General features: G+C 39.3%; 3 protein-coding genes across 3 annotated transcripts in view; all 3 read left to right on the top strand.

Moving 5' to 3' along the window:
• Positions 1-718: 718 nt before the first annotated feature.
• LOC124645991 lies at positions 719-4,761 on the top strand. Its single transcript, XM_047185998.1, has 5 exons — positions 719-866; positions 1,638-1,820; positions 2,199-2,333; positions 2,423-2,474; positions 3,010-4,761. Exons 1-5 carry the CDS (start codon positions 719-721, stop codon positions 3,161-3,163), a joined length of 672 nt encoding a protein of 223 aa, XP_047041954.1. The 3' UTR covers positions 3,164-4,761.
• Positions 4,762-7,086: 2,325 nt separating this feature from the next.
• Positions 7,087-20,276, top strand: LOC124645933. Its single transcript, XM_047185916.1, has 18 exons — positions 7,087-7,110; positions 7,573-7,734; positions 8,105-8,266; positions 9,788-9,910; positions 10,593-10,793; positions 11,138-11,302; positions 11,708-12,007; positions 13,849-13,968; positions 16,087-16,119; positions 16,712-16,756; positions 17,009-17,065; positions 17,325-17,363; positions 17,912-17,963; positions 18,154-18,240; positions 18,505-18,584; positions 18,784-19,027; positions 19,324-19,483; positions 19,907-20,276. Exons 1-18 carry the CDS (start codon positions 7,087-7,089, stop codon positions 20,100-20,102), a joined length of 2,250 nt encoding a protein of 749 aa, XP_047041872.1. The 3' UTR covers positions 20,103-20,276.
• A 677-nt stretch (positions 20,277-20,953) lies between these two features.
• Positions 20,954-25,138, top strand: part of LOC124633911 (obscurin) — a 121,077-nt gene continuing 116,892 nt past the window's right edge. Inside the window, exon 1 of the mRNA XM_047169329.1 lies at positions 20,954-21,025. The gene's annotated coding sequence lies outside the window, so the exon portion shown is untranslated. The remainder of the gene's footprint in view (positions 21,026-25,138) is intronic.

Below are 25,138 nucleotides of genomic sequence, written 5' to 3'. Positions count from 1 at the left end.
CACTCGCCCTGCCCGCGCTCTGCACCCGAGCCGCACCCGCCTCGCGCCAACCCTGCACTCGCCCTGCCCGCGCTCTGCACCCGAGCCGCGCCCGCCTCGCGACAACCCTGCACTCGCCCTGCCCGCGCTCTGCACCCGAGCCGCGCCCGCCTCGCGACAACCCTGCACTCGCCCTGCCCGCGCTCTGCACCCGAGCCGCGCCCGCCTCGCGCCAACCCTGCACTCGCCCTGCCCGCGCTCTGCACCCGAGCCGCGCCCGCCTCGCGCCAACCCTGCACTCGCCGTGCGGGTGTGCGGGTGCGGGTTTAAGGCGGGCACAACACGTGCACGGGTGCTGTGCGTGATCGGCGCGTGTCATCTGAATACGGCCTATGTCTTGTATTGGAATTTTTGTAGATCAGGCCGTATTTTATTTTGTGTTTGTGACAAAATAGTAAACGTTATCGAAATAAATTACGATTCAGTAATAAGTAAGCAGGCACATTGTTAGCCTCCATCGTATCGTTTTCGGTTTATAGATTAGACTTGTACTTTGCTTCCGTAAATACGGTACATAGGTTATGCTCGCTCTACACTTAGCCCACGGACCGCGCGCGATGGCCGCGAAATGCGTTTCGAAGATGTGTATAGCGGGCTAAGTGTAGAGCGGGCATAAGTTTGGTGAGTAAAGTAGGAGTATGAAGGAGAGGTTAGGGCGGTGAGCAGACGTGAGTGTGACATGCCGGCAGTGGGCGGCGGGGTGCGGCGCGACGTGTCGGTGTACCGGCGCGGCAGCGGCACGCTGTGCTTCCGCACGCTGCGAGCCCCCGCGCGCCCGCTGTGCTCCTGCGCGCCGCCGCACTGCAGCCGGACACGATACAACCAAGGTACATACCTTCTAAGGCCTGCTGAGTCCGCCCAAGGCCCGCCGGGGCTGCGGGATTGTTCGAAAGAGTTACCGCGGCCCTGATACATAAGGCCTACGACGGAACATGATGGATTTTTAATCAGTAAAAGTGACACTCCCTCACCGCTGCCAATCCACAGCGGGAGTTCCCCTCTCGCTCTGAGTTAGCAGCGGATTGCTTTAAATTTATCATTATTCCTCTTCAAATTGTTTGTCTCTAAAACTACTTCTACAGACAATTTAGACAGTTTGTAGACAAAATCTCACTTGGAGCTATTCAATCATATCCTTATACCATATATCCATACCCGTGATTATAGTTCGGCCATTCAGAGAATGCGTTCCTGACACGTCGCGATTGAACTGACGACGTAACTTTGCAATGGCGTTGCAGTTACGATAAAAATATTTTTGCTGGTTGTTTACCGTTTTAACAATTGAGGAGCATTAAAACAACATTATTATATCAATAATCAATGAATGTTATTACGTCGTCAGTTCAATCGCGACGTGTCAGGAACGCATTCTCTGAATGGCCGAACTATAATTAAAACCCAGCATGGAAGAATCCTTGACAATATTTAGGTGTCCCTATCGACAAAACGTTCTATTATACATTCAAAACCATACTGTAGAAGTGCATTAAAAATAACTGCCCCGCCATCTTGGATGGTCCGCCATATTGCATTTAAAATGACGTCATTTAGTATAGAACTAATTGTAAATTCAGTTATGAATATTTTGACAAAAGGCTCAAACGCCGGGCACGAGAGCAAAGAGGTGCAAGTGCCGCCGCCGCCGATGCAACACGAGCGCACGTCCACGGCCTCCGAGCACGACACATACACCGTGGACAAGCAGAGTCGCGCCACATCGCCCGACAGCACCGAGTTCGAGATCACTTACTTGTCTGATCTGCCTTTGGAGAAAGAGAGTGAGTAGAGACAGTGGCTTTAGATAAATAAGACAAGATTTAACAAGGTACTTCATAGTATAAGGCTATAGACAGACCGCATTTTGACTGCAATCCAACCGCAAATCGGTTTGCAGTTCTATTGCAGTGGTGTCCACTGCTTGTAAACTACACATGAGCCATTTGCGGTTGGATGCAGTTAAAAGGCAGTTTGTTTAGAGCCTTATACGGATATTGTAGTGAGGGAATAGAGAGTGCACCTGTGTCTGCGCTTACGGAACGTGTCGCACCGATAGCTAATTGATGATATTGTTTTAACAAACAAAAAAATAAATCAACATAACCCTTCTTTTAGTACAGTAGGGTAAAAAATTCAGTAATCGTTAACATTGTTATCAGAAGCCAGTCCGATGAAGTCCCGTCCGTTCTCCCCCGGGGAAGACAAGACTACAACCACATATACTGACTCTTCGTGCTCGCCTGACACCAACTACACGCTCAGTGAGGGAGAGATGCCCATTTGTTCCAATTCTAGTAAGACTTCCGTAATATCCTACTTTATCTTCTGATTGATTGGATTTTTGTTTGTGAAGAATTTGAATATTACTAAACTTGTATTCCAGAACGGAAGTATTCCCATGATCGAGATGGAAGAAATGGAAGGCAGATGAACGGGTAAGTGCACTTTATAATAATTGATACAAAGTCTCACGCTCAATGTGACCAATAAATAACCAATCCATTTAAATCTATATTTAGAAAAATCACCTCCTATTTTTGCTGGTCATTGAATCACGCGTGAACAATTGCAAATGCACCGATTACAATATTTTTTTGGTTGTAGTCCTTTAGCAAAAAGTTTATATGAAACTAGCTTCTGCCAGCGGTTTCACCCCCATCCCGTGGGAACTACTTCCCGTACCGGGATAAAAAGTAGCCTATAGCCTTCCTCGATAAATAGGCTATCTAACACTGAAAGAAATTTTCAAATCGGACCAGTAGTTCCTGAGATTAGCGCGTTCAAACAAACAAACAAACAAACTCATCAGCTTTATAATATTAGTATAGATAACAAAAAAAATAAAGAGGTGGCCCTGAAAATTTCAAAACACGAAAGAATGTTCATATAGCTGATGCTGTCCTTGCAATTCTTTCGGGTGGAAACGCAAACTACAACTAGTATATCTAATTAAATCTTTTTCTGTTGCAGAACGTTGGCTGAGCCTGCAGAAAAGCCATGTGAGAAGATAGAATCGGCCCTGCAAGCCGTGACGGACGAGATCGCCCGCTGCAACACTTTACTGAAGGCGCATCGACCCACGCCAGCCAGCCAGGTGATCATACTCAATACCAACGTCTTCTAAAACCTATGTAATGTAGTCTAGCATCTAGTCTTAATATTTATATTTAATTTTATCAATAAACTTTTTGACGCGAAATATAATACCTACGTAGGATTGCGGATAACATTTGAATTGTAATAAGTTAAGAAGTTAAACACGGACATAAAAATTACTTTGAGGTTTTTTAATAGGGGTTAAAGTATGAAATTGCCGATTTGTACTGAAAATGTAAATTGTATTTTTTTTTTAATTTTTAACAAACTTACTTAATCAAAATAGTTGCCATTATTATCTATACATTACGGCCATCTAATAGGAAGGTCATTTATGCCTTTACGATAGAACTCTGAGGATCTAGACTGCACAAACTGTGTGAAAGAATTTTGTTCTGCCTCCTGGGAAGAAAACATCTTGTCACGCAAATAATTGTCCAAATCTAAATAAAAAATGTTACCGTTAAAGCAAGTTCTGGCGAATATGGAGGCAGACGAATAGTTTCCAACTGCAGTTCCTGAAGAGTTAAAACGGTTTCTCTTGCTGTATGAGGTCTCGCGTTGTCATGGAACAATAACGGTGAAGGTCGATTCATAAGTCGTGGCTGTTTTACTGCTAATTTTTTCAACATTATTCGGTGTTCGGCTGGTTATTTGGGTAGTTTGACTAGGATCGGCGTTCACCGTCTCTCTCAATTCCTCGTTAATCACCTGTCAGACGGTCTTCCCCGTGGCTCGTTCTTCAAGTCGAAACCACCACGAAAGCGTTTAATCCAAAATCGCACGATGTGTTCATTAGCAGACACCTCTTCAAATGCGGCATTGATATTGCGGGCTGTTTCTGCCGTTCACTTCCGCGGCGGAACTCATATACTCATATTGTTTAAGTTGAATAACAAAAACAATTGAACATCGATATCAAATGTTTCACATTTTTTAAAAGAAGAACCTCACAGAAACCATGTGAAAAAAGTTTCATTCGAAAACCTCAAACCATGAAGACTCTATGGCAATTATTGCCATAGAGTCTATAGTCTATAGTCCATAGATACTATTCTAGTAGGTTTTTGAATAATTCAAAAACCTACTAGAATAGAATAAAACGGCAAATTTCATACTTTAACCCCTAATATAATAACGGCAAAGGACCACGCCCCATAACTTAGGTAAAGGTCAAAAAATAATACAATTTCTTTACTCAGGGATAGCACTAAGTGGAGATGAGATCCGCTTTGGTGGAGTCTGCGCATACTGTAATTATACTATCTATATGTATTTATAAAAATTAAAATCTCAGAAACTAACAGTGCGAGTGTTAGATAAATGTAAAAGGCTATCCGTAAAAAATCGCACGTACTATTAAGGTCTATCTTCCATCTGATTTTGGTTAAGTGTTTAGGTACATACAGGCTATTTATTTTTGTATACCAAAGTATTGGTAGTTAGAAAGTAGTTGTAAATTATATATTTAGCTATTATTTATTTAATGTTCACTTGTAAATACTATGTGCGTCTTTAATAGGCAAGCATAACTAGGTAATATTATTGTAATAGTTTATTTTGTTTCATGCTATGCATTGCTGTTTGTGCGCCTAAATATATGTATAAATAAATGAAGTAGCCAAATTCGTACATTTCTGTGACGCTGTAAACTGTATTTAAATGTTTATGGTTTGTTTCGCCGCTGAAATCGCTAAAAATACAAGTAAAGTGACTATGGTGGTTTTGTTAATTCTCTAAAATGCGAGAAGTAGCTCGTGTAAAGGGCTTCTAAATAGGTTTGTCTAATTAGGTTTCTAAATGATTTAATGAAAACTACCTTCCTAAATGCGATTACATTTGACTGAATTTAGTGACTGAATCATTTAGACGACTGAATTTAGTCAAGTGTAATAAGCCCTTAAGTATTAACCGTCTCACCACAAAAACTTTTAAACGTCAGTTTAAGACTTGTCTAAAAAAATGTCAGATTATGACGTTGACATATGGTTCATTTTGCAGCCACAATTTTTTTAGACAAGTGTAAAACAGATGTTTAAGTTTTTGTAGTAAGGCCATAAATGTCTTGTAATTTTGAGACTGAGCTTGTTCTAATACTTACTCTTGGTTATCGAAAACCTAAACTCCTAGCTTTGTTCACATGGTAGATACAGGGGGGGGCGAAATAGCCGCGAAACGCTTCGAGAAAAGATGGTACGGCCGTGCCCGCTTTGCTCTAGTTTTGGCTATGGCACTGCCGTGCCCTCAGATAAACCCGACATTACAAAAAAATGTGCTTAACGACGCGTCAGAGTTGCCTCGCCGCTCGATAGATGGCGTTGACGTCGAATTAGATCGCGCTATTTTTTTTTATTTTATTTATTCCTTTATTTCAGGCAACTAGGGCCCATAAAAATACAAATACACATATATCGTACATTACAATACTTATAAACTAATACATAAAAATTCACCATATCAATATATATATACAATACTATATCTATAAAAACTTAAACATACTATAAATACATAACAAATATTCTTAAAACTAATGCACACGATGTGTCGGCGTCGTGTTACGCTGACTGGTGTCACGTAGCCGGCCACGAAACCGGCGGTACAGAACACCCTTCGGCCAAAAATCTTCCTTGAGGACCTTCTCGAGACCTTGTGTCGGAACACGCACCACGAACGAGTTAAAATTTGTGTTGTGACGCGGTTCCAACCTCACGACCCTCAAGGTCCAGCTGGTCTTCACGCGCAGATATTCCACGACCTCCTCAACCTTCGTGGAATGGTGCAGCCTGGACACGTACAGCTGCGTCGTCGGAATAGCTGGACGCAGCAGCATATTGGGCCCCGCCAGCGCAGTACCGCACTGGTTCCGACAAGGAGGTTTCTTTTTCGATTATGATCGCGCTATGGTTTCGTTACAAGACTACGTATGAGGTGCTGGTATCAGGCCGTTTCATGCTGTACGTAGGATTGAGCCCTTGCTAGTGGGTTCATGGTCTCTGCACACAGCGGGCGCGGCGCGGTGGGACGGGACGGCGACGCGACACAATGTACTTGATCGTCGCGTCACGTCGCGTCGAGCGGGACGGCTCTGTGTGGCGTCATCCGTAATATCTAGTACATTACAATTGCTCAGTGTCGCGTCGCCGTCCCGTCCCGCCGCGCCGCGCCCGCTGTGTGCAGAGACCTTCAATCTGTGCCACTTCTGAATTATTGAATTTTGGAGAGATCGTGCCCTTTGGTTACGATCTTGTTTAGCTATTAACATTATTAACTAATTCTCTAAGTGGACCGTAGAAATTAATTAGTTTATTTGTTTTGTTTGTAAAATTCTATTCACTGTTGAATAGGTAGTGTAGAACAGTTACAAATTTCTTAGTCCATAGGTTTTATTTATTATATTTAATTTAATACCGGGCTGGACAATTATTTAAATGTGTTTCCTGAAAATGATTAGGATTAGGATTAGGTTTTTCTTCGATCGGCGCCTCCACCATTTCTAGGACCGTCAGATTCTCGCTTGCTCAAATGAAAAACTTGATTTAGATATTTCGACGTTTATTGTACGAGCTCGTAGGGCGACGTAGCAACTTCAGTATAAACAACCTAATCCTATTCGTTTACATGGAACACATTTTAATAATTGTCCAGCCAGGTATTAAATATAATAAATAAAACCTATGGACTAAGAAGTTTGTAACTGTTCTACAGGAGATACACTATTCCCGAATAATAAAGGCTATATTTTATCCGGGTATTTTTAGAAGTTCCTCCGGGACTCAGGTGGAACCGCGGGAGACTACCAAAATACATCCGTCCTTCCATCGGCGATAAACTCAAACTCAATTTTTTTTATTTCAAATAGGCCTATGAAAGCTCTTTCGAGACGTCAAAGTTAGGTGCAAAAACTACTAATAAAATTTTCATATTTTGTGCGGTTTCACAAATAAGTAAATGGATGGTCTATCAGGTTTCAGTGTAAGTCTTATTTTAAACAGTGCATGCCGGGCGTTAAGCGATAACTAAACTATGATTATCTAATGTGGTATAACTTAGTTAATTAAACTTTTCTGCCCAAATTTTGTTGATAAATGAAATCATGATCATCCTTTGTTGATATAATAGTATCTATTATAAAATTACATGTATATATTTATATGTAGTGTAGATAGTAATATTAGTTTATAGAGAAAATTATATTATAGAGCGTATGGTAAAGTACAAATAAAGTATATTTACAAAAATGCCTTGGTATTATTTTTCATTTCAATATTCTTATTCAATATATAATATTTCAATGTTCATGGCATAAAATTCACTGTTGAACAAAAAAATTGCCCCCAAAGTGACGCTCGCTTTTGACACTAGAGGCGCTAGTGAGTTTGCATCACCAGTGAGTGTACGTAGCTACCTAAAACTTTACCATAACGACGTCCTTAGTCACGACGGGAGTCGGAGTCAGTTCACTCGCAGACTTCTGAGGTGGACCCGTCTCGGCCCATCGCGTTACGAAGAGGTGTGGCCACGTCGAGCATCGGCGACGTCTATGTGCCCAAGTGCCTCTTCACGCTGCATATTGGAACCGTGGTCTTGTCTGACGAGGTTACTGCATACTTAATTATTGTTTGCAGGAAATTAGATCCCAAATAGTATACTGCTCTAGCTCGTTTAGGCAAGGGTAAAGTAAGTTAAGTTACAGCCTTTTTATCGTCCCACTATTTGGCACAGGCCTCCTCTCACACGGAGAAGGATTGAGCGTTAATCACCACGCTTGCTCAATGCGGGTTGGTAAAAGGCAAGGGTCTATCATGGATGTGATTTACCAGTTACCTCTTCTTTCCCTCAGATCTAAAATTGTCGAAAGAAAAGTTATCCACATTATATTTATTTAATCTTATGAAGCTTTTTTAGAATAGGTACCTAGATTCATTGTTGACGTAATAAAAATATAACAACAAGTAACACGGCTTAGGCGGTTCTGAACTCCCGCGACAAGACGCTGGTGCTGACGTGGAAGTTCTACGACCAGAACATAGCGATGACGCGCATGCGCGCCGGCCGCGTCGTGCTCTTCGATTTCTCCACTGAGTACGACATCAAGATCACTGATGATTTCCTGCACTATATGAAACACGTAAGTCGTCAGTTTTTTATCAGTAAGTAGTTAGTAAAGTTCAATTTTTTGGTAAGTGGAAATGTTATTATAGGTACCTAATCGTTTAAAAAAATATATAAATGATGTATTTGTTCACAAGAGTACCTACAGAGAGCGAAGTTATGGCAAAAAGTCATGTTTGTAAGTTTTTAACAGCTAAGGGTGCAAATATTAGAATTTTCATCATCGATACGTGTGTACAGTAATCATAAAGGAACTGCATGATGTATCAGTTCGTTTATGGTCACCTGTTCTGTTTTTATGTCCTTAAGGTTCAATGTATTGAACTACATCTTGCTGCGTTATACATTTGTTACTAATACCACAGATTATATAATAGTTACTACGTAACAGATAAATCACTCCATACAAAAAGGTCCATACCTACTGTTATAAGCACCTACAAGTTCCCCAACTACCTACAAATTCCTAGCTGCGTTATAAAATGAACCTTAAAAGCTCGAGCGCTTGATTGTTATTCCAATGCGATAGCGCACAGTTCAGTGACCGCAACCGTGCCGTGGCCGTGCTTAGGGTTGCTTCTTACAATTAATTAATATTTAAGTAGGAAAACAAAGTTACGCTTATTTTAAGATAGCCTTTTTTAAAACTGAGTTTTTAAATAAAAAGTAATATCAATAATATTTTTCTTTAGTTAACTATTGTATTGCCAACTAAAATGGAGTGTAGGTACATATTACTAAATATTAACTAATACGTAAGCATAGGTAAATACTTAAGTAAAGCTTTCGTCAAAATCAAAGGCAGTTTCCAACGATTTTTTGAGCACAAGTGCCATACCCCATATGGTACAATTCCGTCGAGTGTTGATACATACCTAAAATTGGTTTCTGCGTAGCGACACGCGTAATGTTCCGAGTCGTCATTAAGTTGGACCAGAACTATACCTACTTACACTCGAGATGTGTTTTGAGCTACAAAACTCACAATACAGTTCATATAACTAAGTAGGTATCTAAAGTAAAATAAGTACCTAATGATCTCTGTTGTTAAAATCATAAAGTAGATAAGTATTAATTTATTAAAAAAAAATGGAATTACTAGATAAGTTCATAAATAGAAAATGTTTCTAAATCTTACAATAGTCGCATATAAACCAACACAACTCAAAATAATCCATCAGTTTGTTAGGTAGCTTAAAAAACCTAATAAAAACCAACAGCATAACATGCCACGAAATAAAAATAATAATATTGGAACGCGCGCGGCGCGTGTGACTATTGAAAGCCCTGAGCCGCGTGGGGCTACCGGTAACCCAGCGAGCGGTAGGCATTTATCGCTCGCAAGTACGTCGAGTGACAGAGGCCTGCTAATACTGACTTGTACTTTAATTTTACTGGTACTTTGTACTGGTGCTCAAAAGAGCTTCAAAAATAGCGCCCATTTTAGCGAGAGAATATTGTGACGTTCCCATAGTTTCTAAGACTATAAAGTAGGTAGCTAGTCCTGATATAAGTAAGAACGTCCGTATAACACTAGGAGGAGATGCCTATCGTGATCTGCGAGTTGGACAAGGAAGACCAGCCCTTCGCCAGTTGCGCGCTGCCGCTCAGAGACGCACTACTTCACACGAATAGAAGAGCTGACATGTCGCTCGCACTGGTCTGTATCTTTTATTTCTGTTTAACGGTCATTCTTAATATTCATCTGTTGTTTTGCATACTAGAGATAGGATTTTGAAATAGCCCCATATAAATAATGTCAAATTCTTATTTCTAGTATGCAAAATAGCAGATAGATAGAATATTGGGAATGGCCATAAATTGAAGATTTCAGTCACTGTTTTTTTTTTATTTCCTCACTAGCTTCTGCCAGCGGTTTCACCTGCATCTCGTAGGAACCTCTGCACGAACCCCGATAAAGTAGCCTATAGCTTTCCTCGATAAATGGGCTATCTAACACCGAAAGAATTGTTCAAATCGGACCAGTAGTTCCTGAGATTAGCGCATTCAAACAAACAAACAAACTCTTCAGCTTTATAATATTAGTATAGATGATTTCTCTCACTTTAGGCTAAGCTAGAGGGAAGTCAATACTCGATATATGACGCAAAACAGAACTTTTTAAACGTCAAAAATTTTGCAAAAGTCAGCCTCTAAAACGTCCATCCTTCACCGCTTCGTATGTGTTATTGGTGGTGGTGGTCCGTGGCGCAGTCATGCCCGGGTTGCCCGGGTAACTGGGTTGAGGAGATCAGATAGGCAGTCGCTCCTTGTAAAGAATCCGGTTAAACTGAAAGCTTGGGAAAAGGCTCGAGAGATGATGACGATGGTCCGTGGCGCAGGTGGCAGGGCCGCAGATGCTGCGGGCGCGGGCGGCGGAGGGCGCGGCGGCGGACGCGCTGGACGCGCGCGACGAGATGGGCGTCATCGACCTGTGGTGCATGCTGCGCGCCGACGCCAAGATGCTGTCCGGCATCAACCTCGCCATCGCACAGGTACACGTCACTACACACATGTGCGGCGGCGGACGAGAGTACCTACACGTCATTACACACACGTACACACCATTTTGAACACCTATAAAATTCGATGTCAAAATGCAGACTCTCCATTACAATTTTGGGCATGTTTCACAAGCGCTGAGAATTTCGTAAATTCGGAAACTTGCATCGTCTACTACGCTTCGCTACGCTTGATCGAAATCTGGTTCCGAAACTTTGGAACCATTTTGTTTTTTTCATAAATAACTCAATAACCATTATTCAGTAATGGTCTGTATTTTGATCTATTTTTACACTGGCAGAAAATTTCATCTTAAAACAATGTCTATAAAAACTTGTATAATATTCTGTCCTTTAAATTAATCCTTACGTATTATTCCCAACAGCCATCGGTCCCCGAGCCCGAGTCCAAAGCATACCACGTGCGCAACTCGCGCGTCATGCCGCAGATCTTGGACGACGATCATAATGACCTAGATCTGAACCTCGTCAAGTCCACCCCGGCCACGACGCTAGAGCCTACTGTCAAGAATTACGGGAGCAGCATTGTGGTCAGTTAAAGTCATTTATCCTGAAAATAGGTATCGTTGAAGAAGGTATATAGGTACTGTTAATAAAGTAAGGCTCAAAGATAACTGTACTACGCTATCAGTCTTTGGACGCTCATCAACGCCCAATGTTGTCTGTTTGAGCAAAACTATTGTTGCGCAAAACCGCCCAAAACTAGTACTAAGCAAATCAAAATGACCTTTTTAGCAATGCACCAAATAGAAAAGCACCAAAAAGAACGTAAGCGATTGCGTTCCGGCGCGCCCCAACACACCCCGACACTGCAATGTGAACCTAGCATGATGGTCGCGTTTTGTGCTATCAATATTACGCACATTATAGGCTCGTCAAGTTACAGACGCCAGGTTACACCAGATAGGTACCTACCCTTGTAATGTTATCCATAGGAATACGCGCGTTCTTCGAGCTTGTGGAGCAATCGTGCCAAGCCCGCCCCAGCGCCTGCTCCCGCCTACGCACCTGCGCCTGCACCCGCGCCTGCTCCAGCCTACGCCTCCTCCCCTGCCCCCAACTATGCCTCTTCTCATACGCCCAACTACGTTCCCTCCCCTGCCCCCAACTACGCCCCCACGCCTGCCTCGGCCCCAGCCCCAGCCCCGGCCCCGGCCGCGCCCGTCCCCGTTGACGCGCAGACGCAGACTCCGAGCGCCCCACAAACCGCCAACAAGGCTGAGATGATGTACGATGTGAGTATAAGTTATCGTAATATGGTGTAGGTATCTATGTAGTACTGTTATAGAAAGTACTGGAACTTGTATGACAACCTGTATAGAACCATAAAAATGAAGTCCACCCGATAAAAATATAAAATACTGGCCAGTGTTACCGAATACTGGTAAAGACTGACAACCTATCAGGAATTTATCTGAAAGATAAACTATAGTTTTTGGTTTCACAGGTCACGCATACCAATATCTGAGAGATAGCATTAACTACCAGATAACTTATCTACTGAAATGTTAACGTTACCAGCAAAACCGGGCTTTATACTGAGTTACTCAGATTGAAGTCATGTTAATTCTTTAGCAAATCGATTCTTATATGAAAACAAAACTGTCTAACAGCTTTCCTATTTACAACACAGCATAGAAACAACTAAAGTTTAACTAGGTACTTTTACATGGTTGATAACTCAAATTGATCGGAGATGAACGTATTGTCGCGATGCCAAGTCGTCCCCGCTATGTGACAGACGAAGACTGACATACATCATTACATTATTGTAGCGGCCTGCACTTACATACCTTCGGATTGCTGCTAGAACAATCAATTCTCAGCGTTTCTTACCAAACAAAAAATTACAAATAATATGAATTTACCTAAGTCTTCGAGTAGTAGTTTAAAGTGATATAAAAACCACGTCTCAGAAAAGGCAATATATTTGTTACCATAGGTATAGAAATTGACAAGTTTGGTTAAGTAGTTTAATTTCAATTAATCAAAGTCAAATGTTTTTTATTTCAAATATGCCTTTGCAGGCTCCTATGAAACGTCACACTAGTTGTTCGTAATCTTGTGAGTAAACTTCTATTGCACTATAAGATTGGATAAACTTTCTGTCGAGGTAATGTGTTTGATAAATAAATATCATATAAAATCGCGTTTGACAAACCTAATAACATAAAATCCCATCATGTGTATTTTATGGTATCCTATAACGAATTGAAAAAAAATGTAACCCAATCCTTCGAAAGGATTAGCCATAGGAATCATTTTTCGTGTTAATAGTATCGGGTGTTTCGATCCTAATCATATTAAATGAAACATGTTTCGTTTCAATTAGCACTAAGAATAAAATAAAATACGCAAAAATTAAAAAAAAAAATTCAAACAAAGTAAATAGAATAAAAATATGCCAGAATTAGAACACCATTTATGAATCAGTCATTACAAACAACGGAAATTCTCCCTTGAAAACTGACAGCTGTCAACTGGTCAAAACATTCGATAATCCTAACTTTATCTCTGCTTTACACATGATGTTGTAAATTATGAAAAAAAAAATTGTTTCTTCGTGTTAGTTAACGTACATAAGCCAGTATATTACATCGTTTATTTCGTTATAGTGAGCTGCTTTAAATAAAAGATCGCATTCAAAATAAAATACGATCTTTCCAAAAACCATCAAATCATTACTTCGATTTGCCGCTTATTTAAAACTAAATATCAATAATTATTCAATCAGTATTGGGCTGACAAAGTGTAGTCTCAATATATGACATGTCATCGAAGAAGATGAATTCATTTAGTTTTTTTATTGGAACACCAACGGCTATACAAAACAATGTTACAGACATAGACAGAAAAAAAGCCAATTATAGGTTTTCACGGAGAGCAATGGAATAACACGCTTATAGCTAATTATCAGCTGATTGAGATATTAAATAAGATAATAATATAATTAAAAAAAAAAATTACTAATAATTTAATTTAATAATTACTAATAATTTTGAAAAAGTCATGATTTAGCTGCCTACGAAGCATTTTAGTTATTTAGGTATTATTGTTTAGTTGTGTGGTGTTATAGCCTAGCAACTACCCGCCCGTGAGGTCCCGTCGCCTCAGCTGCGTGAGCACGGTGACGGCCGGGGGCCAGCCGGTCCCTTTCTCCCCTCCCGCACAGCCGGTCTTCGATAAGGATGACCCGGTCAGTATTGTGGAACAAATATGGTCTCTTTTATACAGGTGTTATAAAAAGATTTCAATAAGAGTTATGTAAGCCTTATAAAAAGTCCATTTACAAATTAGAAACTACCAAAAAACAAAATTTACATACAGTCATGGACAACTAATTAAAGACACTGTTGGAATCTTAACTTACCGGCGCATTTCATCTGTACTTCTTTTTTCAGATTGCCATAGGAATTTTCTTTTCTATTTTAAAATGTTTAAGAGGGCATTGTGAATTATTAAAACTAATGACTATATTCAATAATCCCCCGCACCTAGTTTTTTTTCGCTTTATCCGAATCTAGGGTGGTTTGATCCATAACGAGGCCTGGCCATCTAATTAAAGACACTCCACTTGCTCACAGGAAGAAATACAAATTATTAATATTATTGGAGTTACCTTTCTACAACAACATTCCATACACTATAATTAAACATTCCAATAAGTATGAATATTTGGTTTATTTCATTTTACCTCAATGACAGTTCGACATCCCTGAACGAGCAAGCGGTCAGTTTTGTAGAAGTCGCTAAGGGAATTTTCTTCCATGCTTAATTAAAATCTGAGTAAAACTGATCGATGGTGCATGTACGACTTATTGCCATGCCATGGTATTTTTAGCCTATTACCAGTTTTTGTTTCATTGGATTTGCAATAGGCCAAACCAAAACCGTCATAAGTTGCCCGATCAAAGAGTCATTTTTTACTACTCTTGCAGTGTTATTCAGAACTTTTCTAATTTGGAAAGTCCTAATGACCGGTAAATTATGCTTAGTTTATAACAATATGCTTGTTTCTGAAATATTATAGTACTTGAATTCGCCTATTTTTAATAATACCTTTCTGAAGGGTCTTACACTAAGCAGTGGCGAGCAGCCCCACACTATAACATTTCGCCTCCTACGTTTGAGTACTTTCTTGGTGTACTTTAGTTCCATCACATGTTTTGGAGGTGACTAAAATCAATTTATTTTTTTAGAATTTATCCAATCCCTTTATTTTACCAGATAAAAAAAAAAAAAACAATATTTGTTCAGAGCAACTTTCACCTTTGATAGAAAACGCTAACTACAGTACGGACTCGCAATGCTTTTCCAAAAGTAACATCTTTCGATACACATGCACTACAGGTTTTCCCGACCCGGCTGTCATCTTAAAGTTCGGCAGACACAATTGTCGTCTTTTTTAGCATCAGATGACGATGAAAAAAACAGTACCGAATAATGTGAATAGTTCTCTAATTCGTTATTTACACCACTGTAAATTCTATTTGCGGACAAGTTTTCCTACGCGTCGGTTTTCAGTTATTCTCAAAACCTTGACTTTTTAGTGTCATTAACAAGGAATCTTTAATAATAAATTTATTACCATGTCCTTATTACAATTCAAGTGGTATGAATGAATCCGCATGACAAAACTTTATTTAAAAAAGCCTAAAACATTTTACTTACCAGAATTTTTGTTTTAGTCGTATTGATTGAACTAAAAATTGAAAAATTTTAATGAAGGGAACCTAAATTATAACCTAATTATGTTCTCATAAATATTTTACTCACTTTAAAAAAAAAGTGTAGCGACTATTTCTATCTTTCGTTTTTTTTTCTTAACTCGGCTTTTACTGTCTTTAATTAGCTGACCAGCCAAGTATCCGCTACAAAAGTTAGTGTTCAGTTCCCATAGAGCGTTAAATCTAAAGTATTGAAGAAACTAAATATTTTTTGTCCTTAATTTAAAGAATACAATGTAATGTTTGTTTTAATTATAATTACATTACATTTTATACCGTGGTTAAGCTCATGTCAGTACCATAACTATTTATTTTCACTACGAGTCAGGGGGTGTCTTTAATTATGTGACCACGACTGTATTTCATGAAAATAAAATTAATTTCTGATAAGGATTAAAAAATGTCTCAGCAACTGCAGCTTTAAGTTTGACCTTTAATGTATGCAAAAAATTGTTCTTATTAAAAGTAAAAAAATGAAAACACTTTAATCAATGAAGTTAGTTTAGATTATTAAATTTTTATATGTTGTGCAAACTCCTGGGCTTTATGCAGATCCAAAACTAATATAACGTTATTTTCTATTTTAGGAACATGATTCCGGTATTATCATAAATGAAGTGGTAAGTTTATTTAACTATACAAGGTGTTGATTTGCATTTGTGCCATACTTCAGGAGGAGGACATAAAATACGTAAATAATCGATTGGAATTACAGTAGACGGGAAATAGCTAATATGCACTGCTTTTTTGTCATTGTAATGTCGTAGTATTTCAGAAGTAATCCAATTTTATGAATGAAATTAATGAATAATCGTTGCGTATGCTTGGTGTTTGCGTTTGTGTGAGGGAGCAGTACGGTTTTGAGGCCAGTAACATACGTGCCGAGTTTGAAAACGGGTAAGTGACATTGATGAATTTCCGAAAAAAAATTAAAACCAAAAATTTACGTACCAATTTTTTTGTTGATTTGAGTTGAGAATCATTAGTATAATTACGTCCTTGACTATGGCACGCATGCAAATCAACAGCTTGTATACTTTTTCCTAACAGTAAAAATTAACTTAATTAAGAAAATGATTAGGTATAATAATATAGTTTCATTCATAATGTTTGTATGCCTGTGATAGACTCATCAAGTCATCACTCTTGCCTAAACTCTGACCAACCACTGCACGTATGTTTCACAAATAAATATTTGTGATTTGTTTTCAGCAAGCAAATATTAAATCTCCCGGAGATATGAGACATGCGTTAGAAGTAAGTTTACTCTTATTACTGCACATAAAGTCAGTTTCTATGCTCTTCTTTCCTAACCAAAGAATTTTGTTGCCCTTGAATGAAAGTCAAAAAATCCCATCTCGGATAGGGCCGCAGAGTATGCGCATATTTCTCCTTTTTCTGTCAACTACCCTTTGTTTCTCTTTTTGTTACTTGTTCGTATTATTTCTGACTTTTCTGTTGTCCATGTTCTCGTGAATAAATGTGGATAAAATTGAGTGTCTTTTATAGCAAAGAAGCGGTCAAGCTCTTAACGAAATGGGCAGAGGCATGCGTAAATCAGAAGAAGTAAGTCAGTAAAAAATATTGTTATCATATTACTAGCTGTTTCCCGTGGTTTCACCCGCATCCAGGTGATAATACTTCCCTTAGCAGAAAAACATGTATAGTAGGTACATGTTAATAAAGGGTAATGAAATTTGAATGATATCCCTTATCCACCTTCCTGCTGGACAATTTTTTTTATGCATTTTCAAATTTTTATATCATATTTAAAGTAACTACTTTCGTATCAGTAAATAACCTTAATGGTTTGATCTCCTGGCAGGACCTGACATCTCAAGCGCAATCCAGCTTAGGATCACTAGTGAGTATAAATATAATAGGCTAGGAAACTGACGGATCAACCGTAGTGGCCGTATTGGCCCACAACATTACGTCACACTCATTTCTTCTTTTTATGTATCCCCTTATGAATTCCCTTAATATATTTGCTGACGTAATTTACTTATATGTATACTCACTAATGTATCTTCTTTTACTACCCTATGTAGTATTCTATATAGTTCGTTGTGTTCTTACTCATATATCCCCTTATGTACTCCTTTATGTGTTACCACTATATACCTACTGACACCATATTCGAACTGTTTACTTAACACGTTAGCCATATAGTGAATTAAAGTAATTTCATCTTTTCTTTAAAAATATAATTGGTAGTATAGTTATTCCATACATGAGAACATTTGAGTCTCCGTGGTTTTGTTTGCCTTAGCGGAGCGTTTTGGCGAGGCTGCAACGAAGAGGCAGCAGAATTACCGTGAGTAAAATATGTGAAATACGTATTTTAATTATTTAAATCAAACTGGTGCTTCAAAATTTAAATTAAAATCTACTAAATATGATTATTTTCAGTCGCGAAGTGACAACCCACAGCGTGCAGCAATTCAAAATATTCAACGAAACAGTTGAGTCTGACTTCATTGTTTTATATTCCAAAATTGTTTTATTTTAATGTTTTATTTGCTTACGGCACACTTCGAAAAAAATCAGTACATGATAGCCGGCTTAGTGAACTTTGTAAGTAACCTGTTTTTAAATATACCTACAATTATATGCTTGATTATTGTTATACATAATATTGTATCCTGGCACAGGTAAGAATAGCACAGACACGCCTACTAAGGAGCAGGGGTCTTCCATGGAAATATACAAGAAGTATGAAAACATAAGCAAGTTGATTGGTACGTACCTACGCTTCTTCATCCACTTTTCTAACTGCTTTTTGCCGAATGGAAGTCGATAGTGATGGTAAAGCGGTGTTTTGTTGACATTCAGTAACGATAAAGATAAGGCGAAGCTAAATTACGTATTCAGACTTCAAGTCCTGTGATGGTCTTTGAAAAAGCTGGCTGACTGTATTCACTCAAGGGATTCAAAGTAGCTAACCCTCACTTGCTTGTAGAGGCTATGACTTCTTCAAGCCTTAATTATATTTTCTCTTCTAGGATCAAACAAGGACCAATCGAAGAAGAGTGTTAAGATAGTGCCGAAATACATGGAGACTGACAATGAAGAACCGCAAAGGGTAAACAAATAAATATTAAACCAAATTAAAGCCATAGTGGTTATCTTCTACACTTTGTATGACATTCTAATAATAACAATGATCTCCAGACAGAGCATCGGCTACGGCGGCTATTCTCTCTAAGAAGATGAACAGGACCCGCTAGACATATCGGGGGGCATTCTAGCCACGTTCCAACAGAGAAATGATAATTTTTCAGGACGTAGGAGAAGGCTGGGCGGAAGGAGCCGAAGACGATCAGGAGCGAACTGGCCAGAACTTGGACATTACGGTGTTATGGCTGGCCCTAAACGAGGAGTGCGAGGCCATGATAGACCCGCACGTGCAGAGAGTGTATGTGGCCTACACCTTCCTCGGCAGGACCGGGGCGGAGCTCGAGACCCCCATCAGCCTCCCCAAGCCCAAACACTATGTCGATAAGTGCTACTTTAACTTTAGGAAGAGTAAGTAGATATTATTTGTCAGGCCTTTGTAAACCCCTCATCCCGTGTTCATGTTAAACAGTTTCCTGGGCGGCGTAAACTGATTGAGATTATAAAGAGTGCGAGAAAAAACGTTACGATGGATTTGTTTAAATTATTCTTATCTCTCATCTTTTCAATCTATGTAGAGTGGTATGAAATGCTCTGTATGTGGTCGAGGTCGCAAAATCTTTCCCCAACCATCCCAAAACCATATCAACTATTCTATCGACCCTTAAAGAACCTAAAAAACTCTCGCATTGTATTCATTGCCCTAGCCTTCGAGCTAGAAGACACAGACCTGCTGAAGCTGAGCCACATGGCTCGCTGCCGCGCCGCCAGCAAGATGTCGGAGAACGAGAGGGACTGCATCGTGTTCTCCGTCGTCAGCGAGCCGCCTGAGGACCCGCTGGGCCTTGAGAGCTGTGAAGATATTGGGTCAGTTTCACTTTTATTTAATTCTCCTACTTTATCAATGTTAAGACAGCAAGGTTGGGCGGTGGTAAAAAAAATTAAGCAGCGATGAGGCAAAAGCTTGCAGTTGTAATTTCTAGTGATTAATAAAACGAACTGTTGTAGGATTTTTTAACATATAGATAGAGCAATGTTTTATAGGAATTTTTAAAAGTGAATTCATCTTCTTATCGATTGGGCTGCAGGTTTGATTAACCTAACACTCGACGGCCTCTGACGTGGAACATGAACTGAAGTGAATCGATTGAAAGAATCGACATCTGATGACATGAAAAAGCGCCATATAAGCTTAACCCTTGCATGCCGGTGCGCGGATCCACGCAAGACACAATTGATTTTCTATTGTTCTCTGTTTAGCGGCTTTCAAGAGGTTAAACATTAATGCAGGTACGCGTACCTGTACCTGGGCGACCTGCTGGCGTACTCGGCGGGCAGCCCGGGCTACACGGAGGTGATCCCGGTGCGGGCGGCGGGCGGCGCCGCCGTGTGCGGCGTGCTGGCCGTGCGGCTGGACGGGCTTGACGTCGTGCGGCGCTGTCTGCTGCTGCCCTCCAGCGAGAGGGACGCCGACTGGGAGACCTGAGGTCAGTCACCGTGTGCCGCGTGCTGGCCGTGCGGCTGGACGGGCTCGACGTCGTGCGGCGCTGTCTGCTGCTGCCCTCCAGCGAGAGGGACGCCGACTGGGAGACCTGAGGTCAGCCACCGTCTAGTGTTCTCTAAGGCAAGGAGATCAGCCAGCTGCGCAGGACATGTTAAAGTGCACAACCATTTGCTCAAACTCAAAAACGTTTATTTAAGTGAGGCTGCTAAATCAGCACTTTTCGAACGTCAAAAACAAAAGACAGCTCCAAAAACCCCCTTCACCACTTCGTATGTGTTTTTGCTGGGGAGAAAAAGTGGCGCAACAACTCCACGGCAACACATGTCGGTATATTAGGTTGCGCAAGAGTGTACTGGCATATCATCAATAATGCCCCCGTATTGTTCTGGATTCTAAGCCCTTTTTAGTTTCCAAGTTTCATCTTAATACATAGACGTATTCTCTATTGCAGATCGCTACACGTTCTACGTTTTCTTCGATAGATATCAGTATTTTTTTATACCAAGTACTATGTATTTATGTAATTAAACATACATATTTATTTATCCCCCTTTCTTCTTTTGTTTTATTTACGTTTAGGAGTTACACTTGCAGGCAAAAATTTTGACGCCACTCATTTGTCATTACGTTTGTCAATAACGTTGGCACTTGAAAGCCAGACCAGTTGTACTATGCAGCCCCAAAATGGCGCTACATACTACACATAGCACAGAAAATGAAACATATTCAATCGATGTAACATTCCGCGGATCAATTCAAGTGGATTTCAATACATATTAGATAGATTATTGGAAGTTAAAGCGTCGTAGCTGTATGTATCGTTGGAGTGTACGCAGTCACGGGTGTGTTTGGGAGGGCGACGCACGCGCGCGTCGACACCAATAGTTCGGCGATCGAACCGTTTCGTAATACTCCTGTAATAGTAACGACCCCATTGATTCGGCCCTCATGTGTACATAGCCACGTCCCAACCATGTGTGTGAAGTGAAGTGATCGTAACCACACGGACTTACAGCACAGGATTTTTATACAAATATTACGAAAACATTTCATAACACTAAGTATTAAAACACAGATTAAAACTTTACCTACTCAAATATTGTAGATATCACGTCGAATATGAAAACTTGCAAAGCTATAATTATCTATAAAAACAAGTTTATAAATTACAGCCACAATATTGAAGACAAATCTGTCAACAAAATTAAACGGATTTAATAAACACTTCGCTTTTTGAGAAAGATTAGCATGAAATCATATTCACTGACAGAATAAATATTACTTTAGCTACTGAAGAACATATGATTAAAATATCAAGATAAAATTGTAAATTAACTGATCGTAGATTTTAAAGATTATGTTTTGACAAATTACGTTATTACTGAACTTCATTAACACGTTTTCATACACACGATGACTGAGGAACAAATGATAATAATGATGAAAGAGATTTTCGTAGTTGCCTCTCCCCTTTAGTTAAAACATGCAGCAGTTACTAAGTGCAACTATTTAACTATAGATATAAAATATACTTCTATCATTGTCACCAGCTCTATTCCAAACAGTGTTATTATTTCTTGGAAACTGTGAGCGTCTTTTAGCTGTAGCGTAACTTTTATGTTTACAAACGATTGGAAATACACCAGCATTTATTACTGTTTCCGCTCAAAATTTATTCAGCCTTTCATCTAAATTGTCGTTACATATTAAAAAAGTCCCACGTAAAAATCGATAATATTTAATTTTCCCAGTCTTGTCTCGCTAAGATTAATCGGTCAATCAATCTGCCGACTGCATAGGCGCTCTGCGTCCTTGCCCCAGTGCCGTGCCAAAGACGCGGACGCATTTAGACCGGCCTACCGGGCCTGTGTTCCCGCAAACTTTCTTCCAACACCCAACAATGTATAATCGACCTTACTACCACATGATAAGAGCTTCGACATTCGCAAAATACAATTTGCAGTCTTTTTCACTGACTAACTTTTTCTAGTCGTTAATCAAGGGATTGTAGGTCTTATTGCTTTTGATACAAGAGTGATGGCTGGTGCTGAGTTAAAGTTGTTGAATAGTAAACAGAGAGGAACGCGGAGCCGATTGGCGCGCCGTACACTGACATTTGGACGTCGAACAGTTCTTTCGCTCTGAGGATCAGCTTTTAGAACTGTCGTTTGAATGACATCATCTGTAATCAATAGTTAGTTTTTGCTTCTTTCTTAGTTTTCTTACAAATAATTTGTTATAGGTATATTTTGGATCTTAAAAAGTTTTGTTTACTTCGTTTTGTTGTTGTACTGATAGTAAATCCGCCAAAGTTTGACTATTATTCTTGTCATTTAGGTCGTTCGTAGGTAAAAGTAGTTATGTAGGTCAATGTGGTACTGCAAATAGGATGCTCATCAATCATTTTTCATGGGCTCGCTGAAACACAGTTTGTCATGCAGCATTGTAAAGTACAAAAGAAAAATTTCGACCTTCACCATCAGGCTCATCATAGGCTATTTAAACGTGAACATTGAACTAATGGAACTTCCGTTTAATAAGTTCTATATGTTATAAACCATATCTTGCATATAGTATCGTTGTCATGTTTATTTTGCTGCATGCCAACAGACTAAACAAACGTAAACTAAAAAAAAATATTCGGGAAGCTAGATCGACGTCTGAAGCAGGAAGTTTGGAAGGTAATCTTTGAAAATAATGAGCTGTTTCCTGTGAACAAAGTTCACTGGATTTGTAGAGAATTCAAGTCTCTTGTATTTTAAAATGAATGTTCGTAAAAACATTTTCAGTATCATCATCTTCATCAGCCTGTTTACAAAACCACAGTACATTAAAATCTCTTATTATTTAGTAAAGGCAGAAAAGATCGAATTTTCAATTTGAACATCAAGTCTAGGTTTCATCAAGAAGTTTCATATCATCATTTATATATAAAAAAAATATATTTTATAGGAAAGCGTATCGTAATAAGTTATAGTCGCAGATATTAGACGGAAGTTTTGCAATCAATTGCACTCATACTGTTCGTCAAGATACTTCTTCCCGATCTTGTCTAAATTATTCACCATTACCGACCATGTATCAAGCATACCATCCAGCGCTTTCAGCGTGAAGCTTCGGTTTATAATTAACTACGCAGCTCGTGACATTTCCGACCGGGAACCGCTTCAATGCTGACTGATTGTGATTTATTGTGCTATATCCAATTTGTGACACTGAATTTGTTAGTACTCATGATTACTTACAATAACTGTCTGTTATTGTAAGTAATCATTGGTTTGTCACTTATGTGTCCGCCAGTGGTTTTATCCACGTCCCGTGGGAACTACTCTTCGCATCCAGATAACTAATGTACAAGAGACCTGTTATCTATTTCTTATGCAGGTCATTCTTTTTTTTCATCGATTGATCGACATCTCGAACTTTGGGTTGGTCAAGGCGGTAACCATTTCATTCATTTTCTTTGATGGCACAGCAGGAGTATGCATCTGTGTAAATACGCTCTCGCAGTAACGTCAAGCAGGAAAGTATGGAAGCACCCATGTAAGAAATTGGGATAAGGGCAGGATGACGTTCCCTATGAGTTACATTACTATGAGTAATCTACCTATATAACTTTCCCACGCCATAATTCCATTGAGCATTAGTTTGGCGACAGTAACACCGTGACTCAGTACAGAGCGTATTTACACATATTTAGTGTTACGTAGGCGGCGCTAATAATACTCTCAGCTATTTCAAGTTCATACATTTATTATGTCTATCCGTCGATCGCGTCCGTTATTGGTTATATTACGAAGTTATATGAGTTGTTTTTCTTTATAAATTGTAATATGGTAAATATTCTACTATTTTCAGAGTATGTATTTTTGCTATATTATAAATACGAAAGTAGCATTGTGCGTCTATCTGTTGCGCTTTCTTGCAATAACGATTAAACCGATGTCAATCAATTTTGGTAGGTATACAAATAATGTCGAACCTTAGAAAGGAATTAGGCTACCGTTTGCGGGAAGTTGTTGCCTCAGGACGCAGGTGGCATCGCAAGGGAACAACTAGAGAAGCCATATTTCGAGCAACTTGTGTTGACCGTTCTGATCAGTTGATTTTTTAATAATTTGGTGGGCTGTTTGTGCTTTTATATAGATAGTCCTTGTAACCGACTGCCAAAAAAGCTTATGACGCTAATATGTGTGCTTTCAAAACAAAACTAGATATAAAACAGGAAACTTATTTCAGGCACTCAAATACTATCAAAGACGTAAGTCTGCAGTATATCCTCTAATCATTTCCAAGTGTTTTGTTTGTGTGTTTTCGCACATCGCACCACTTCCATCCGCTGACGTTGTTCTCAGTTGTGGGCTCATAAATCCGTATGGCGCGGATGTCACGGAATATCCGTGACGCCATATGCAATGATGTGCAAATCTCGGGACTGTTTTGTGGAATGTCGGATATTTAGATATGTGTTGGTGTGTGAGACTGATCTTATCTATCAGGTTTGCTGATGAGCTTTGTGCAGGTTTGTGTAAATATATGATTAAAGTTGAGAATGCATTAGAATTTTATTTAGGGTCTATATTTTATTGAAGTTTCCTGTATTTTTTTAATTGGTGGACATAATAAAATTTAGAGATTTTTGGTGAGCTTATTTTGGTATTCTCTTAGGACGTAGTATAACTCAATTGTATAAGCAAACAGCATAAAATATTCTGTATATCAATAATAGGATCATTATAGTTCGGCCATTCAGAGAATGCGTTCCTGACACGTCGCGATTGAACTGACTGAATTATAACATTCATTGATTATCTATATTAATAATTTCGTCAAAGGGTACGGTAGACTCGATCGAAACCTTATATGAATAACAAAACATAAAAAAATATTAATTTTGAGTCGACAACATATATCCGCAAAATTCGGATTATGGAGAATTTCGTTAAATTTCAATTGCACTGACAAGCAAACCACAGTCGCCATCTTGGGTAGTTAATAAACGTTGCTTAGATACGCAT

This window comes from Helicoverpa zea, chromosome 1 (genome assembly GCF_022581195.2).
Source record: "Helicoverpa zea isolate HzStark_Cry1AcR chromosome 1, ilHelZeax1.1, whole genome shotgun sequence".
NCBI classification, from domain to species: Eukaryota; Metazoa; Arthropoda; class Insecta; order Lepidoptera; family Noctuidae; genus Helicoverpa; species Helicoverpa zea.
This window is presented reverse-complemented; position numbering and strand designations above follow the sequence as displayed.